The sequence below is a fragment of the Abrus precatorius genome, unplaced genomic scaffold, assembly GCF_003935025.1.
Source record: "Abrus precatorius isolate BTA unplaced genomic scaffold, Abrus_2018 Scaffold5, whole genome shotgun sequence".
Classification (NCBI taxonomy): Eukaryota; Viridiplantae; Streptophyta; class Magnoliopsida; order Fabales; family Fabaceae; genus Abrus; species Abrus precatorius.
The window spans coordinates 18,973,886-18,994,113 of record NW_020874395.1 but is presented as its reverse complement, the minus strand read 5'-3'; the positions used below and the strand labels follow the sequence as shown (position 1 = coordinate 18,994,113).

Sequence of the window (20,228 nt, the reverse complement as noted above, 5' to 3'; positions counted from 1 at the left end):
CTACGTCATTATATGATTAGAGCTTATAGTTAATTTTAAAATTAAATTATTCAATAAAAAGTTGTCTAATTGCACTTTTTTAATTTTTATATTTTAATATATGTGTAATTTTCGTCTTTCTAGATTTAATTGCTCAAATTAAGTTTTCTACTCCAAAATTTATCTAATAGTTAATAAAATATATGGAAAGTATAACATTTTATTTATTTTTACAAATAAATAAAGAAAAGATATACAAGGATTTAAATAAAAATACAAAATAAAATGTATAAAATCTAATAAAAGTCTAAATTTGGAGTCAAAGATTTAATTTGAATATTTTAAAAAAATAAAGGACAAAATATGATTAATTAAAGATTAGAAGAACTAGAATCATACATGCTTTAAAATATAGGGATAAAAAATGCAAATAAACTAAAAATTATCAAATGGTACAAGAGTTGAAATCTCTCTCGCACACATTCTCTTTCAAGTTTATCTTCTATGACTCGGTCTTGTACGTCTATTGTGAAATAAATAATGGCCTACAACAATAATTTACGTAGTTGAACAAAACACCTACAACGAACGAATAAATAATGTATTTTGAATGAGTAAAATGCCTCTCATAAGGGGAAAAAACTAACAAACATTTTCATCAAATCGTTTGGGTTTTAGTATATTTTTTCACTCTTACCTTTTTCTATTTCTGAAATATATTATCTACATAATGAATAATTCATACACTATATAAATAATATTAAATTAAAATAATATTTTCAATAAAATATTAAAAATACATCAATGACTATATTTAAATTTTACGATATAAATATTTTAAAGATAAGATTTGGCAAATTAGCTTTTAACATATCCTTCGTCAAAGTAATTAATGTGATTGTTGATCACTTAGTAAAGAGTGGTGCAACAAATTTAAGATGTGGAGGTTAAGGAGCACACATGTCCTTTAAGATGTGATGGGTCTTGCAATTCTTTGACTTAAGTCGTTGTTTTCCTTTATTTTTCTTGTTGCCATGTATAAAAAAAAAACCCTCCATTGATGTGCATATATATTAAAATAAGTTTTTGAAAAAATTAAAATATTTTAATGACTATTTTTAAATTTTAAAATATTAATATTGATAAATTTTTAATTTTAAACAAATTATAAAATAGCGATTGAAAAGTGTACGATATCGAGGAAGAAAATAATTTTATTTAAGATAGTTTTTAAAAATATTTTCATTGTAAAAATTGTTGAAAATGTCTTTGTGAAAAGACTTTGTAGCTGGTTTTCTTGGTAAGTTGACGTCTACATTAACGAGGGATAAGTGGTTGCAACCAACAGGGATCAACTAACATCTAATAAGTTTATTTCACGTCAAAAAGGTGGCATGAAGACTTGTTCTAACGTTGTTTCATACATTTACTTCAATTGCACAGTAACTTGACACAACGCCCTCAGTTAGGTGCACCATAATGTTGTAAATTGACATGGCATTAGCATAATGAGTGCAATTTCTACAATACTAACGAAGGTGATATATCATTGTTTTATCTTTATTTTTATTTTAGTTTTAGTTCTTTATTTTTTTAAATAAAATTATAGGATTAAACTGAAATAAAAAATAAAGTTAGAAAGTTAAAAAAATGAAATAAATAAATATAAAATTGAAAGACTAAAATATTAATTTTGTTTAATTGAAATGCAAAAAATATTTGTTTAATTTTAAAAAATTAGTGATATCTCTTAAAGTTTATCTACATATTTAATTACACCTTGATAATATAAATTTAACATTTTAATATTAAATTTATACACATAAAAATATGATTTTTGAAATTGATAGAAAAGAAACAGAGGAGAAAACCATAGGAAAAAATATTACATTCCAATTGTTTGAATAGATAAAGAAATAAAAAACAAAAATGATAAAATTAATGTAAGAATTTACATTAAAAAATTATATATGTACTATAATGGTTGGGCAAGGAATTTTTCTTCTTTTATTATTTTATACATGTATTATCATTAAATTAATTTTTATAATATAAAAATAATAAATATTTTATAATAATATATCTTTTATATTTTATCTATCTGAATAATTAATTTTCTATATAAATAATATATATTTTTAAATTAATTAGTGACTAAAAGTTTAGCACTTCAATCACATAAAAAAGAGAAATCTAAACTTCTACCGAACACTTTAAATAGACAATCCATATAGAAATTGATATACACCTAAAGTCATATATGTTAAAATATATAATGATTTAAAATATTAATTTTATAATTATAGTATGAAATTAAATAAATAAAGTTAGACATGTATACTTATCATTCAATTATTAAAGTCATCTGTTATTCTTTTTACAGTATAAATGTAAAATGGAGAAAATAAATAATAATATATTTAATAAGTTGAAGAAAAGAAAGCTATCTGTTTAACATGTTTAATGAGAAGACAACCACTTAACTCATTAAATAAAATCATAGATCTCTTTCAAACATTATAAGATTGAATAATTTACCCTATCGCAAAACTATTACTACTAAAGCTTAATAATAATAATAATAATAATAATAATAATAATAATAATAATATTATATTTATAAATTAATCTTATATAAAATTAATAAATAATATTATAAAATATTAATAATTTTAAATATATTTTTTAAATAATTAATTAATACTAATTTATAGTTAAATAAGATATTAATATTAATAAAATATTAATATAATATTCTCTCACTTAAATAACATTAGTCAATTATTAGAAATATTTAAATTATTAAAAATAAAATATCAACTATAATTAAAGTACATACTGACCAATAATTTTAAAAAAATTAATATTATAAGATAAAATATTAAAAAATATGTTTATAAAATATATAAATGTAAAATATTTATGAGTTTTATTTGATAATTTTTTTAAAAAAATAAAGAAGGTAATATATCGTCGTTGGATTCATCTAATTATTTAAGAGTAAAATTGTGGGCCCAATTTTTTTTTCTGATATAAGAAAATTATTTGTCCAAGTAACTCTCAATTACTTAACTAGCGAAAGGGACGGAGTTAGAATTTTAGTTTTGAAGGATGTCATGATTAAAGAATTAAATACATAGAAAAATATAAGATGATTTGTAACTTTCTTTTTATTTAAATTTGATTTTTTATTTTTATTATATTTTTTTATTTATTTTAATTAAAAAATTAATTTTTTATTTTATGTTAATTTTTAACTATTTTTATTCTATTTTTAGCTCATTAGTTTAATCATTTGAATATTTTAGAGAACCAATATAAAAAAAATAGAATTAGATGACTAATTTTTAAAAAAGTTAAAAGACTAAACTGAAATAAAAAAAAAATTAGAAAGTTAAAAAATAAAAATAAATAAATACAAAATTGAAAGGCTAAAATATTAATTTTGTTTAATTGAAATAAAATATATTTGTTTAATTTTAAAAAATTAGTGTATCTCTTAAAGTTTATCTACATGTTTAATTACACCTTGATAATATAAATTTAAAATTTTAATGTTAAATTTATACATATAAAAATTTGATTTTTGAAATGGAAAAAAAGAAATAGAAAAAAAAATTCAAACATCCCTAATTCACACTAATTCTTTTTTAATTGTTATCTTAATTCTCGTGGTGAGTCAAGAATAAAATAAAAATAATATCTATAATTACAGTGTCTAATATAGCACACATTCATAAACATCATACATATTATAATGTCTTATATGCATCATGTCGACAATGTGTGTGAAATTATTATAGACCTTTTATATTTTCTAATTATTTAAATATTATACAAAATAAAGAAAAGAAGGTTAATAAGAAAGTCTCACATACATAATACATAAAGGATAAATTTCTTCTCTCTATTTGATTCCTTCTTCAATCATGTAGTCCTTTGAGAGGAGGATCACCATCAAGTCTCAAATATGTTGCTACAAAGTAGAGAGAAAAATGCACCTCAACTCTAATTTGACCCTATATGACTAATGTGTTAAAATAAGAGTTATTTACAACAATTATAGTCAAAATGATAAAACTGGTAAAGATAATAATCTAATTGGAGTCATTAGAACTCCATTATCTCACTCCCATTCTAAAGGTCAAGGTTCGCGTAGGCATATTTGATACATCTTTACTCATTCTGAATCCATATATGTTTAGTAGACACATCTCAAATAAAAAAGGGTAACTATAAATATTCATAAATCATATCACAAGGCAATGTATGCTTTAGTGTCTGTTAGGATAGGCTAGCAAAATTTCTGCTACCTACGACATAAGTTAGCCATGCTTGGTCCTTTTTAGTTCTTTGGCGCTTTTCTATCCCTTATAGTTACACCAACACTATTTGTTCATCACTTGTACCATGACGTATTCAACCTCTTTCATATTTACAATTACAAAGAACATTATAGCCATTATTTTGTCCAACAAGTACAATATCACATTTCTATATCAGGAGAACAATCAATATCATGGACATTGTAAAAATTAAAATTTTTCAAAATTCATAACTAAATTATTACAAATCTAAAAATTATGAGAACACTGGTTTTCTTTCTTTAAGCGTATGTAACACCTTAAATTTAATTCCAATTAAATAATAATTTCACAAATCGGATAACCAAATTTTTCATAAAAGATTTCAAAATAAGTGAAGGGTTACAAATTAATATCAAATAATTGCTACAGGACTAGTTTAATTACAACATTTTAAAAATAAATTTTATGTCCTATAGCAGTCCATTCGTCCCTTCACTGAATCCAGTGCTGATCGTCTTGGTTACCTGAAAAATGAATGTAAGTGATTACTCTACACTACCCACAAGCACATAGTCAGCATAGAGTCTCACTATAACACTGTGATCACAGATTTACACCATAAATGGTCGTACATGGTGAGACTTTATGCTGACTATGTGCTTTTGAGTAGTGTAGAGTACTCACTCTTACATTCATTTTTCAGATAATCAAGACAATCAGCACCGAACTCAGTGAAGGGACGGATGGACTGCTATAAAACATAGAATTTATTTTAAAAATGTTGTAATTGAACTAGTCCTGTAGCAGTTATTTGATATTAATTTATAACCCTTCACTTATTTCAAAATCTTTTATGAAAAATTTGGTTATCCAATTTGTGAAATTATTATTTAATTGGAATTAAATTTAAGGTATTACAAAATGCCTTTCAATGGAATCCAAATGCTTCAGGAAGCAGGGTCATGCATCAGAAATGAGCATGGCCTTACTTCATCAAAGCATGGCCATACATCAAGTAAAAACAAGACAGAATAAGGAATATAATTCATAAAATATATAGATAATTTTAGAATTACATCAAAGTGAATTTTACTCACCAAAGTGATTAAATTCTCAAGTTAATTAATTCTAAATTACATTATCATAATGAGAACTTCACAATTTAGTGCTTAATTTTAAGGGTAGTTTGTTAGTCACCAAAGTGGCCTGACTTTAAAAGTTCTTTAAGCATTTAATTGTGTGTTGTAAATTGTTCAAAATTGTTTGATGCTATATGGAAACATAAAGAGTGAACAATTTAGCTCATTAATTATAACGCTAAGAGATTGCCCAAAGGTGGATCATTGCATATGATTAATGACATTAAAGAGAGATGTAAGCACTTCATAATATGTTTGTATATCCAAAGATGACTTGCATATTGGTTTTGAGTGACTGGTTGTCAATTAAAGTTATTTATTAGCATCATTATAGATAAATTGTATATTTAGGCATTACCCAAAGGTAAACTTAGATACATAATTGATGACAGTTGGCTGTCTGAATCCATTAAGTTTATTCAAAGCATAAATGTTTAAGCATGTGTTAAATATTTCTGTCCTTATGAATACGTATGGCATGAGCAATGGTGTAGTCAAGTTCAATGGGCTCAATTATGATGATTGGGCTGAACAAGTTCAATTCCAGTTATGTGTTATGGACTTAGACCTAGCAATCATTATGGAACAAGAGCCTGCAGCCATCACAGAGACTAGTACTGAAGAGGAAAAGACTCTTCGTGAGGCTTGGGAAAGGTCAAAAGACTGAGCTTGAACTTGCGAAAGATTACTATGGCTGAAAATGTAAAACCATCAATGCCAAAAACTGAAAATGCTGGAGAATTTATAGCAAAGGTAAAAGAGTATGCACAATCGGACATTACTGACAAGTCCGTGTCAAGTTCCCTATTGACTGAACTGACTACTAAGAAGTTTGATTGGTCACGGCTTATTCATGACCATGTGATTGACATGATCAATCAAGCGACAAAGTTAAAATCAATGGGCATGGAGGTAAAAGAATTTTTTCTAGTATAGTTCATTTTGAACTCATTCCCTCATGAGTTTGGTCAGTTCCAGGTAAATTACAACATCATTAAGGATAAATGGAACATTCAGGAGATTAAGGTCATGCTGGTTCAGGAGGAAGGGAGACTAAAGAAGGTGAAAGAGCACTTCGTCTATCTCACATTTCATGAAGGGACTAGTAGTAGCAAGGCTAAGCCAGGTAAAAAGGACAAGAAGGATAATTTCTTATTAAAGGTTCGTGAAGGTCGAATCCAGAAGGGTCAGAGATGCTTCTTCTGCAAGAAGACTGGTCATTTCAAGAAAGATTGTCCGAAGAGAAAGGTTTGGTTCAAAAGGAAAGGTATATGTTATGTTTCAGTATGCTTTGAATCAAATCTTATTGAGGTACCTAAAAACACCTGGTGGTTAGATTCTGGTGCAACTACTCATGTGTCACATGTAATGCAGGGATTTCTTTTGATCTAGCCTATAAGCGGAACTGAAAAATTCTTGTACATGGAGAACAGAATGAAGGCACGGATAGAAGGAATAGGGACTTACAGATTGATCTTGCATACTAGTTGTTGCATAGATCTAGAAAAGTGTCTCTATATTCCTGAATGTGCTAGAAATTTGGTTTCTGTTGCAAAGTTAGACGAATTTGGTTTTAATTTTAAGATTGGAAATGATACATTTTCTTTATATAAACACTCGTACTATTTTGGATCTGGTACATTAATTAATAGTTTATATCGTTTCAATCTTAATGTTAAATTTGCTGAATCTCTGTTTCATGTTGAGAATGCTGTTAGTAGTAATTTGAATGTGCGTAATGAATGTTCTGCTTTCTTGTGGCATCAAAGGTTAGGTCACATATCCAAAGAAAGGATGATGAGATTAATGAAAAGTAAAATTTTACCTCAGTTGGATTTTGTTGACTGGGATGTATGTGTGGATTGTATTGAAGGAAAACAAACCAAACACACATCAAAAAATCCAGCCACAATAAGTAGTCAACTCTTAGAGTTGATACACACTGATATTTGTGGTCTGTTTGACGTCCCATCTTGGGGTGGTGAAAAATATTTTATTACCTTTATTGATGACTACTCACGTTATTATTATCTGTATGTATTGCATGAAAAATCTCAATCAGTGGATGTCTTACAGGTGTTCATTGATGAGGTGGAAAGACAACTAGATAGAAAGGTAAAGGTTGTGAGGTCAGATAGAGGTGGTGAATATTATGAAAAATCTGATGAAAGTGGACAATATCCAAGTCCATTTGCGAAACTTCTAGAAAGTCAAGGTATATGTACACAGTATACTGTGCCTGGTATACCACAACAAAATGGTGTGACTGAAAATCGGAATTGTACTATCATGGAAATGATTAGGAGTATATTGAGTTACAGTTCTGTACCTATGTCTTTGTGAATGTACGCGTTAAAGATCGTTGCATATCTGCTTAACAGAGTATTAGAGAGATTCTATTGTCCTAACCATAGTATGAGAATAGTTGAGTCTGAAAATGTAAGGTTCATTGAAAATGGTCAGTTTAGTGGGAGTGGTGAAACACGAAAGGTAGAAATTATAGAGACACATGTGGAAACTCCTGTAGTTGGTGTCTCTTCTCAAGTTGTTGTTCCCTTTGTTGTATCACGGTCACACAACATAAAGAGACAAGTAGTTAATGTTCCAAACCCATAAGAACAACATATAGAGGATGAACCAGCTGACAATGCGCAAGTCACAAACGAGCTAAAGGAAGCTAAACCACAAGAGTTAATGTTGAGGAGGTCTGTAAGGTAGAAAAGACCTGTCATTTCAAATTATTATGTGGTTTACTCACTTGCACATGAATATGACTTGAGTATTGATGAGGATCCAATCTTATTTAAGCAAGCCATGGAATGTTACAATTCTGAAAAGTGATTGAATGTCATGAAAGAAGAGTTAAAATCAATGAGTGACAACAAGGTATGGGATCTAGTCGAGTTGCATGAAGGTTCAAAACGAGTCGGTTGCAAGTGCGTCTTTAAGACCAAACGTGACTCAGAAGGCAACATTGAGAAATACAAGGCTATACTTGTTGCTAAAGGATACACTCAAAAGGATGACATAGACTATAAAGAGACCTTCTCTCTGGTTTCAAAGAAAAACTCTTTAAGAATTGTTGTGGCTTTGGTAGCTCATTATTACTTAGAGCTTCACCAAATGGATGTAAAGACCGCCTTTCTGAATGGTGACTTGGAAGAGGAAGTTTATATGGATCAGTCAAATGGCTTCTTGACCACAGGTAAAGAAAGTCTAGTGTGTAAGTTAAAGAAATCAATATGTGGGTAAAACAGGCTTCCAGATAATGGTATCTTAAGTTCAATGATACCATCACGTTATATGATTTTATAGAGAACACCGTTGACCGGTGTATCTATATGAAGGTTAGTAGGAGCAAGTTCATCATTTTAGTCTTGTATGTTGATTTGCATTCTTCTTGCTACTAATGATGTTGGGTTGTTGCATGATGTAAAGGAGTTTCTCTTTAAGAATTTTGAAATAAAAGATATGGGTGAGGCCTCCTATGTGATTGGAATAGAAATATTCCGTAACAGATCATAAGGATTACTAGGATTGTCTCAGAAAGCCTACATCAACAAAGTATTAAAGAGATTCAAAATGAAAAAGTGTTCATCAGGAGTGGTTCCAATTCAAAAGGGAGACAAGTTTAGTGAAATGCAATGTCCCAAGAATGAGTTGGAGCGGAAAGTAATGGAATCTATTCTCTATGCATCAGTGGTCGGGAGTTTAATGTATGCTCAGACATGCACTTGGCCTGATATCAGTTTTGCTGTTGGAATGTTAGGCCGATATCAAAGTAATCCCGGAATGGACCATTAGAAGGCTGCAAAGAAAGTCCTTAGGTATTTACAAAGCACCAAGGACTACATGCTTACTTATAAGAGATCTAGTCACCTGGAAATGATTGGCTACTCGGATTCAGACTATGCTGGATGTGTAGACTCAAGGAAATAACCTTTGGCTACATCTTCTTGTCGGTTGGAGGTGCGATTTCATGGAAGAGCGAAAAGGAGTCCATTATTGTTACGTCTACCATGGAAGCGGAATTTGTGGCGTGCTTTGAGGTCACTATTCATGCTTTGTGGCTGCGAAACTTTGTCTTAGGGCTTGGTGTCGTTGATAGTATAGAAAAGCCACTAAGAATATACTGTGATAATTCTGCAGCCGTCTTCTTCTCTAATAATGATAAATATTTAAAGGGAGCAAAACATATGGACTTAAAATACTTATCAGTGAAAGAAGAAGTGTGGAAACAGAAAGTGTCTATTGAGCATATTAGTACTGATTTAATGACAGTAGATCCGCTAACTAAGGGATTGCCCCCTAAAACGTTTTCTGGCTATGTTGGTAGAATGGGCATTATAGACAAGTCTTTGTTAACATGATTGTGTGATACACATATATGTGTATAGATTGTTTTGCTTATATTATTGCAGACATTTTTGGAAATTCAATAAAAGTATTATCTCTGCTTGTTTACTTGTTATCTGAATTGTGTTAATGTACATGTATGATTTGAGTTTGATAACAGGTTGAGTGTTAAAAATACATCAGAGTTACAGTCTGTAGAATGACTGATTAATGCTATTTTGATTTGAGTTGATTCTATGATACTTACAAGGAATCATGTCGTTAAATGACTTGTGACCGCCATGATCCGATCAACTTAAATCATGAAAAGATGATGACTTGATATTATCAATGATATGTGCACTTACAGTTCATTGAATCTTCAAGTCGTCACATAGGCCAAGTAAGAGATTATTATATTCTTTTAATAATCTTATTATTGTGGCTTATGTAACTTATATCATGACTCTAATTAATGATTTAATGTGATGGTGGTTAAATATAAAATATAGAGTCATAGAGGGTATAATTGTAAATACAATTATAAGGAAACCCTTCCTTATCCCTTCAGATAAATAAAAGAGCAGTTACCAAATAGGGGTTGCAACATTTTCTATTTTCTATCACTTTCACGGTCTCTAAGTGTGCTCACGGTAAACGCAAGAAAGAAACTTTCTCTCAACCATCCGAGAGAAGCTAAAAGAGAAAGGAAGAGTTGTGGAAGATACAAAGGGATCAACAATATCTAAAAAAGAGGTAACATAAAAGAACAATGAATTCAAGTTAGTGCTCTTTAAACCCTTAATTGTATGAGAACCATGTATTGTATTATGAGAACAACGTAATTCAAGATCTAATAAAAAATGATAATTTCATAATAGTCATTGCATAATGAAAATTACATAATGGATTAAGAAAATTTTAACACTGTAGCCTACAACTACAAGAGTTAGTGAACCAGGTAATACAAACTCTGAACCAGCACCATTACTTGAGAAAGTTATTAGATTTAACAACAATATAATGTACAAACTAGGACGCCAAAACATCGTGGCTGATGCATTCTTAAGGCAATATAATGACATTGATTTCCTCACTAGCCTACATATCATCAATTGCAATCTGCACAATGAATTGCACAAGGCACTACCGGAAGACTTAGTAACTAGCTCCTTATTGGACAATCTGCAATTAGATAGCTCCAACAGATTATCAACTCGAGATGATATCTTATACGACCAAGACCATATTTATGTTCCTGCCATAGGCGACTTGAGAACTCTACTCCTGCGTGAGTTCTATAACACACCTCTAAGAGGGCATGTTGGAGTTCCTAAGACATATTCACGACTAACAAAGAATTTTAATTGGCCATTGATGAGGAAGGACGTCCAAGAGCTAGTATATGGCTCAATGTACCATATGCCAACAAGTCAAACTACCAACCGAACACCTTAAAAGGGTGACTTCAACCCGTGCCCTACCTAAATGACTCATAGTAGGATATCTCTATGGACTTTGTGACATCACTCCCCTATGTCCAATGGTTTTAACTGCATCCCCATCAAGTGGATTGATTTCCAAAGATTGTTCACTTTAGGGCTCTTTATTCGGGTTACGCAGCTCAAATTGTGGTAGATCTGTTCCCTGAGATTGTGGTAAAGCATCACAGATTCCCAAGGTCAATTGTTTTCGATAGAGACCCATTATTCATTAGCCCTTCTGGCACTAATTGATGAAGTAATGCGAAATCCTACTTAAATTCAACAATGCTTATCATCCGCAAATAGACGGACAAATTGAAGTTATAAATATATACCTCAAATAGTATCTAAGGACGTTTGCCTACCATGAACCAACACTGGGGCATTGATACTTAAAATGGGCAGAATTTTCCTATAATACAAGCTGCCACTAGGGACAAAACTTTCTCCATATCAGGTGGTATAAGAGAAATCATCCCCTTTGTGGCCTAGCTACTCACAACAATCTGACATTGCAAGAACTTTGGAGGATACTCTACAAGTCAAGACAAAGATCAAACAACTATTGCGCAACAACTTATAATAAGCACAAGCTCACATGAAACAGCTAGTAGATGGCAGCCGCAAAGACTACGCTTTCTTAGTCAGAAACTATACCTGGCTGCGCATCTTGCCCTATAAGCGTACTACAACCTGTCCTAACGAACATTCAAAGATTGAACTTAAATTCCATGGGCCTTTCCGCAGTTTACAACAGATAGGCCAAGTTGTGTATCGTCTATTATTACCCACAAACTACAAAATACACCTTGTATTCCATATCTCCCTATTAAAATCATATGTTGGATCAATCATTCGCGACACTGGCCTATCCCCAACGTCCAACCCACCCTCTAAAATGCCAATTCCTATGTTATGCACCTTATCAAATGGTAGTGTTGACAAAACAAGGGTCTTAGTTGAATGGGAAAGACAAGCCCAAGAGAACGCAACTCGAGAAGATCTTGAACATCTAAGGAGCTGTTTCCCATGTCTTAATCTTGAGGACAAGGTTGTTGTTGACGGAGTGTGTATTTGGGATCCGGATTCTCTCCAATTCACGCGGGAACTGGACGTCTAGTCGTTTTTTCGCTTAAGCAAAAAAATTTGCTTAAGCGAAAATAGGTTATTTTCGCTTAAAATCATGACAAAATGGCTTAAGCCAATTTTCATAAAACAAATGACTTAAGCGAAAAAAAATGGCTTAAGCGAAAATAATAGGCTTAAGCGAAAAATGGAGAGAGAGTTTTAATTTTCACTCAATTTTCTCTTCTCCTTTCCCGTAAACATAACATTTTCTCCTCAACAATATTCCGGTACTCTACCGGTTATTACTTGCAACAGAACCAGTATACTTGCCGTGTTTGAAGGAAAATAAACCAACACTCTTATACTTAATTCTTCTCTTTCCTTCCTAACTCTCTTTTCCTTCAACCTCATACCTAACTCCTCTCCTCCTCTTCTCATTCTCACATCACCAAATACCTATCTCTCCCTTTTTTCTCTATACTCAACTCTTCAATTTCCTCTTCTTCCACCGTCACTACTATATCATCCGCTCTCCTTGTCTACATCCATTCTTAATCCTCTTTTTTCTCTACACTCAGCCTTCATATCTTCAAACACACAAAATTCACTTAAGATAAAATAATTCACTTAAGCGAATACACAATTCGCTTAAGCCAGAAAAATTAGCTTAAGCTAATTTTGCATAAAAAAATTTTGGCAGTAGAGGAAGAAGAAAGTGAAGAGTTGATTATAGAGAAAATAGAGGATAAAGAATGGATGTAGACAAGGAGAGCGGGTGATATAGTAGTGACGGTGGAAGAAGAGGAAATTGAAGAGTTGAGTATAGAGAAAAAAAGGAGAGATAGGTATTTGGTGATGTGAGAATGAGAAGAGGAGGAGAGGAGTTAGGTATGAGGTTGAAGGAAAAGAGAGTTAGGAGGGAAAGAGAAGAGTTAAGTATAAAAGTGTTGGTTTATTTTCCTTCAAACACGGCAAGTATACTGGTTCTGTTGCAAGTAATAACCGGTAGAGTACCGGAATATTATTGAGGAGAAAATGTTATGTTTAGGGGAAAGGAGAAGAGAAAATTGAGTGAAAATTAAAACTCTCTCTCCATTTTTTGCTTAAGCCTATTATTTTCGCTTAAGCCATTTTTTTTCACTTAAGCCATTTGTTTTATGAAAATTGGCTTAAGCCATTTTGTCATAATTTTAAGCGAAAAAACGACTGGACATCCAGTTCCCGCGTGAACTGGAGAGAATCCGGATCCTAACTTTTGTCATGGTAAGTTTAGTGCAATATGCCTTGACTCTGCGCCTTGGGTCCATATCTACCTCTTAGACTTTTTACATGCATATATTTTATTCAATTTTTTATAATTAAAATTTATTTTTAGCTAAGAAATTATAATTAGAATAAAAACTTATAAAAAATTTTAAACATATTTTATAAGATGATTAAAAAATTTTATAAATGTATTTTAAAAATATAATTTTCTTAAAAATAACATTGATATTTTAAAAAAAATTATTAAAAAAATGTTCAAATAATTTTTTATGAAAAATATTAAAATCATATTTTTAAACTACTTAATTTTTTTATAAAATATTCAAAAGGGTATAAAATATGAGTAAAAATGGAATAAATTTTTTATTTATTATATTCTAATGTTTCCTAACTCATTGTTCTTCTGAATATAAGAATTTGAACTATGATAATAGATTAAGATAAGTCAATAGAATAAGCAATTATATTTTGTTAATCACTAAATACTGAAAAAAAGGTAGGATCTTATCTAATTATCTTATCATGTAGATCAAATATACCCTTAATAATATTGAATTAGTTGTTTAAAATTTTAAATTAATTAGAAATAAAAAATAAATAAATAATAATTAATATTACAATTCAGTATAAATTAATGGGAATTGAGTTTTTGAAGGAAATGAAAGAGAGGGGTTATATTTTATTTTTGAATTAAAAGAATTGTATAATTATATTAAATTTTAAACTTTTTAGGTTAATTCACATTCAACAACAAAAATTTCCCTTTGCGCAAAACTTTTCTCTTCCTTTTTATTCCCCTGAACTTTTTTTGTTCAGTTATGAAATTGCACCTTAGGAGCTGCTTATTGTATTTATGCTATTATATTATCTTTTGTTATACTAATTCATTGCATACTTTTTACATAGTAATTCTTTATGTAAAATGGAGTTTTTTGTTTAATATATGAAATTTAAAAATGTTATATACTAAAATATGGGGACGTAAGAAAAAGTGTCATTGACAAATTTTTATTGTTGAGTTCTCAAAAATAAAAAATTACCAGTAACATTTTTCTTTCATCTTCGTAATTTTGCAATTCTCTCCAAAATTCTATATTTCAGTATAACATTTTCAAATCTCGTTAAGAAAAAAAACAGCAAAATTTTGGGATAAATTGCCTGACAATCTGACCTTATTATGACTTGGCCCTATATAAATTATACAATTATGTAAAAAAGCGAGGTGGTCAGATAATTTTTATTCATTCATTTATTTTTTTTATTAATTCTATATATTCAAATTGGAAAATGATAAAATAGTGGCAAAGACCTAATGACACTGAGCGTTAAACCTAGTAAAACAATACTTTCAATAAAATAATATTATGTAATCATATTTTTATTTTATTAAAAAATATTAATTTAATAATATATGTATAATAAATAAAAGAATTACTAGTTTATTAAAAAAACAAAAGTAGTGTATAAGAGATAATAAAATAATATATTTACTTTTTGTCTTTCTTCTAACTGAATTAAAAATATATAAGAAAAATTGAGTGATTCAGTCTAGTCTAAATAACTTATAATTAGATTAGATTGGATCTAAAATTTTCTTCAAACTGATATAAATAGAATATGAGAATCCTAAACCTTATATCTTAACTTCTTCACATGCTTTGATGTGCTCACACATGGATCACTAAAACAATGTCAAATCCACACTATTAAAGTACAGATTTCAAATAATGAGTCAAGAAAGAATATAAATATATTCATCTAATGATGCAAAAGATGAAAAATTTTGCAAGGAACCTAGACCTATCTATAAGGACAAATCCAATGGCCCTAAGAATCCAAAACAAGAAATCAAATTTTAAGAATTACAAAATGAGGTTGAAATAATTAGAACCAATGAGGTTTTGATTTCAAATAATTTAAAACACTTTCCTAGAATCAGCTATCCATGTATGCTCAACTTTGGCAAATAAAACCAAAACCAAAGCACTTGAAAACAACAAAAATTAGTGAACGAGGTTAAACTATCGTGTTTCGGTTTTGTTGGTAGGAAGAGAGTGACTCCTGCGCTCTTTTCCACCAGGCTTGGATGAGGCATTACCATACCAAATCATTCCAGCCACAGCTATGATCATTCCAAAAACCACATGAAGATTGAGACCCTCCTTACCAAAGAAAAAGAACCCCATGATTAAAACAAGTATTGTCTTCATATGTCCCAGCACTTGAAAAGAAACAGCAGTGAATCTGCCAATGCAGATAAATTGGCTCAGATTGGTACCAACTGCAATTGTGCATGACAGTAATATGAAAATCTGCCAAAACCAAGACAAATAGAGTCACTTAGCCTGTGTTAAGAAAATATTAGCCACCATAATACAGCCCATAAGAGTAACAAGGGTCATGCATGAGTGTGTCCTCGTGATTTAGAATGAGTGCATGCCTAAGATGGCTTTAACAAGCAAGAAGAAGACAATGAAACACCCAGAAACAAGTGTTGATCAGATGGAGGAATGCCCAATATAATTAGAGGTAGAGGAACATCAAGAAAAGCTCCAAGACAAACCATTACAGAGGATTTAGATCTAAATGGTATCTTTGAAATTTTGGCTTTTGACAGAACACAATTGTTTTGTTTGATCCACATAGGGATGTGCTTCCTAAAAATAGAAACCCTCCGAGAAGCTCCATATCAATATATCATAGACTAAATCTAAAGAATTTCCAAAAGTAACAGAAAAAAGGTCCATTTATAGTAGCTAGAGATTTTTTATTTAGAAAATAAAGATCTAAACAAATTTACATAGTGGTATACAATCAGTGAAAAAGAGAATATGGAACAGCCCAGGCAGATACGTATGTTGGTTAAATATCTAAATTAAAAGAAAGACAAACATTGAAACAAGTCATGTATAGAGTTTGAGACTTGGGCATGCAAATAAAACCTTATACACCCCTTGCAAAAGTATGTGAATACATTTGTCGGTCAAAATATCAAATCAATATTGATTTTAACATATCAAGCCATCTACTAAAAGATATATATATATATATATATATATATATCACGTACATCTACATATGAATATACTCATTTTCTCAAAGAAAAAGAATTTTGTAGTCTCTAATCATTTAATTTGATTTTAAATTTTCTAATATCCAGAACTTACCAACGAGCCAGTGTTGTAATCATATCTGTCAACTCTTTTGTTTGTCAACCAATAATCAAGAAAAGGTCCTAATAACAGTAGTGATGCAGCCTGTGCAGGTGCTGTGTGTCCCAATAGGTTGAAAGAACTCAGAGAGTACTTTCGTTGAAGGAAATGAACATACTGCACATTAAAAATTATTTGAAAATCAGTGAGTACTGGGTACAAATTAATAAATAAAAAAAAGATTATGAATAGTAATCAACACAAGTAAACAGCAGGCTAAAATAAGTTGTCTATACAGAGAGGAACGTCATACATACATATTGTTGTAACGAAGTGCTCCATACTGCTATAAAGGCAGCAACGAACCCTTTCGTGTTAACACTCACATCAGTGACAGTGCAAACACCAACACCCAAAAGAACAATACCTATGCTCAATTTTGTGTCTCTTGAATACCGAATCTTGTCAAGAACAACTTCCAATAGACAGGATACAGGAATCATACTTAATTTTGCAATCTGCCAACGGTTAAAAGATGAATATAACTTCTGAAGGCATTAATGAATCAATAGCTAAAGCTCAGCCCAACTCACTTGATAGAATCCAACTGAGTTCCACATAAGACTAACATTCATTCCAACAATAGAGAAGTTAGCAAAGAGAACAAATTTTAGAAGATCCGGCAACGGTAAATGAGAAGCCTGGACATAACCCAGCATCCTTAGTACAATTGTCATCAAAGTTGTAGTAGCAAAGTGCAGACCTGTTAACGTGGTAGCTGCAGGCAATATAGGATAATCATATTAAAAGAAGATAAGAAATTAATGTTAAAGTATAGTCATATACTACCTGGGAAAAGACAAAGACAAAGCAGACTAGTGACAGTAATGTCATTAAGAAAATGAAAAGGGAAGTTACCAAAACTGAAGCCATAAGTGGCCATCAAAGCTTTGTTCACAATGATAATTCCAACAGAAGTAACAACATTGAACATCCATGCAGCTGCATCCACTGCAGCCTTTTTCTCAGCCTTACTAGCTGGAGCCATGTTCTCTATGCTTCTAACAACTTTACTAAAGGTGCTTCCTAACTAAACTCCATAGCATTCCATTCACATCCAAATAACATGCGCCAGTCAATTCACCTAGCAAATAAAGAAGCCAAGAAATGTGGAGAGTCAAGAAACTTTGAGATCTAAATTAAATTATTAAAACAATCAATCATTCTACAAAACCATTTCAACCTAAAATCATCTTCTGGCCATCAAAAAGGGTCAGAAGCTAACAATCATTCAACCGGTAGAAAGTTGACACCAAGACAATATGAAAATGGCTATAGACAGTCCCATTTACAAAATAATAATAAAAAAAGGTGACATGAACAAGATACAATCAAGACTCAGAATACTTTACATATCATCATTTTATGGTTTACAAAATAAATAACCCACATCATATCCATTCAAGACTTTCAAGAAACGTTAGCCTCCATTTTCTCATTCATACTAGGTAAGTTGCATCCTTTGGCTTAAGGGACTATTCACAAAAACTACCCAAATGATTCACCACCCAGAAACAACTAATGTATTGGCCAACTACAAAATGAATAACATGAAGGAGATAACTAACTGTTAAATTCACATCATATCTCTAGAAGCTAGTCCATAGCATGGCTTTCAATTCAACCACTAATGACGTTATGACCAGGTATAACTTACAGAAGTTAATTATAAGAAACATAGTAATCCAAAATTAGCATCAGATCTGCGAGAAACCGATAGATTTAACACAATTTTGAAGACAGTACAACCCATTTGAATAGAAAATGTCTATTCCAATTCTGAATTTGATTTACTAACTGACGGGTGGCCAAAATACATAAAAGAAAACAAAAAAAAGGACTAAATTCATTGATCACCGTTGGCGGCAGCCAAATCAGCTATATCATTCCAAATAAAATTGAACTCTAATCATTCACAGAACCCCGTATGAAGATTTCACAATGCAAAACAACTTTCACCTCTATTCACAAAAATAAACAAAAAGGAGAGAAAGAAGATCAATGCATTCTATTTTTCACATTTATCACAAACAGATCCGGAGAGGGGCCTCAGATCCAGAAAGGCAGCATTAAAAACTAATTGAGAAAAAATAGAGATCAGAGAGGGAACAACCTCGTACTCACAAAATGACATGTTTTTTCTTAGATTTCAACTTCAAATGGCTACCTTTTAAGACTAGACTCAATAAAGGGGTGAAAAAAAATCAACTTTCTTGTGATCCTTGATGGGATGTGAAAATGATGCAAGGAAAAGGATGAATGAGAGCGAAGGAGAAGCTTACCGTGAGTGAAGGTGGCACTATGCTGATGTTGGTAGCCTCCGACAATGGAAAGAAGAGAAGTGTGGCTATTGGTTGTGTGTCTGAGGTTGGAGTTCCTCACTTTTTTTGGTTTTCCCAGTAGGAGTGGCACGCCCTACGCACCCAAGGTAGAGACTGAACCAAACCGTATGTATCTGTTTTGTTTTTATTATTTATTTATTTATTTTGTTTTTTTATGGATTATGTGTCTGGTTTCTACTGCACAATAACAATTGATAAAATGAATTGATTTTAAACATTAACTTTCTTCGAATGTCATTACAGAGTGTAATAGTTATTTCATTTTTGGAAAGAAAGGATTGGAATCTCACTTGCTAATGGATGCATGGGCATATTTTGTTATATATAATTGTGCTTGTATTTATATATTAAATTTGAGATATTTTATAAAATTATATTATATTGTTTCTTCACTTAAAATTGTGTTTTTTTTATGGTTAAATTATATATTTAATTTATTTAGTTAATATTTATTTTTAAATTTTTTTATATTTAAAAAAATTACGTTTTAGTCTATATACAAATATTTTGTTACGTTTTTAACTTTTGTTGTTAATGGTATTTATGACGTTATAATGCTACGAACTAAAATATAATAAAGTATTTATAAATAGACTAAACCAATAATTTTTATTAAGTTAAACAAGTATTATTATAAAAATTAAAAATATATTTTTACTAAAAATAAAAATATATTTTTAGTAAATTTATTTAAAATATTAAAAATGAATCACTAAATAAAAGAATTATAAATTTTAAAAATATTTAAAAAGTTATATATTTAAGTTAAATATCATTTATAATTTAAGATCATAATAAATTTTAATAATTTATTAAATATATAAATAAATTAAAAAGATAATAATTATAGTTAATAAAAGACTAACAATAATTTTTATATTATTAAAAAAATTTATTATAGTTAAAAAAAAATCTTGACATATCTAGTTTTTTTGAGTCAATATAATAAGGTAAAAAAGAGATTCGATATTCTGTTGAAAAGTAATAAAAGACTTTAAAATAAATTTTTGAAATATCATTTTACAATGATTATTTTTAATTATCAAAATTTTTTTAATTTGATTGTTTGAATTTAAAGAACATATAAAAGTAAATA

General features: G+C 30.1%; 2 protein-coding genes across 3 annotated transcripts; one reads left to right on the top strand and one right to left on the bottom strand.

Annotated features, from left to right (window-relative positions):
• Nucleotides 1–10,783: 10,783 nt before the first annotated feature.
• On the top strand, nt 10,784–11,218 carry LOC113866865. The gene has a single exon (XM_027501663.1). It carries the CDS (start codon nt 10,784–10,786, stop codon nt 11,216–11,218), a length of 435 nt encoding a protein of 144 aa, XP_027357464.1.
• A 4,095-nt stretch (nt 11,219–15,313) lies between these two features.
• On the bottom strand, nt 15,314–19,224 carry LOC113867488 (UDP-rhamnose/UDP-galactose transporter 6). 2 transcript variants are annotated; one of them, XM_027502851.1, is made up of 6 exons: nt 19,073–19,224; nt 17,649–17,874; nt 17,324–17,508; nt 17,048–17,248; nt 16,746–16,907; nt 15,314–15,890 (listed from the first exon to the last, which is right to left on the bottom strand). In XM_027502851.1, exons 2-6 carry the CDS (start codon nt 17,776–17,778, stop codon nt 15,600–15,602), a joined length of 969 nt encoding a protein of 322 aa, XP_027358652.1. In that variant the 5' UTR covers nt 17,779–17,874; nt 19,073–19,224; the 3' UTR covers nt 15,314–15,599. The 2 variants fall into 2 exon arrangements, with proteins under 2 accessions (XP_027358652.1, XP_027358653.1); XM_027502852.1 differs by lacking the exon at nt 17,649–17,874 and having other exon boundaries at nt 15,455–15,890.
• Nucleotides 19,225–20,228: the final 1,004 nt, after the last annotated feature.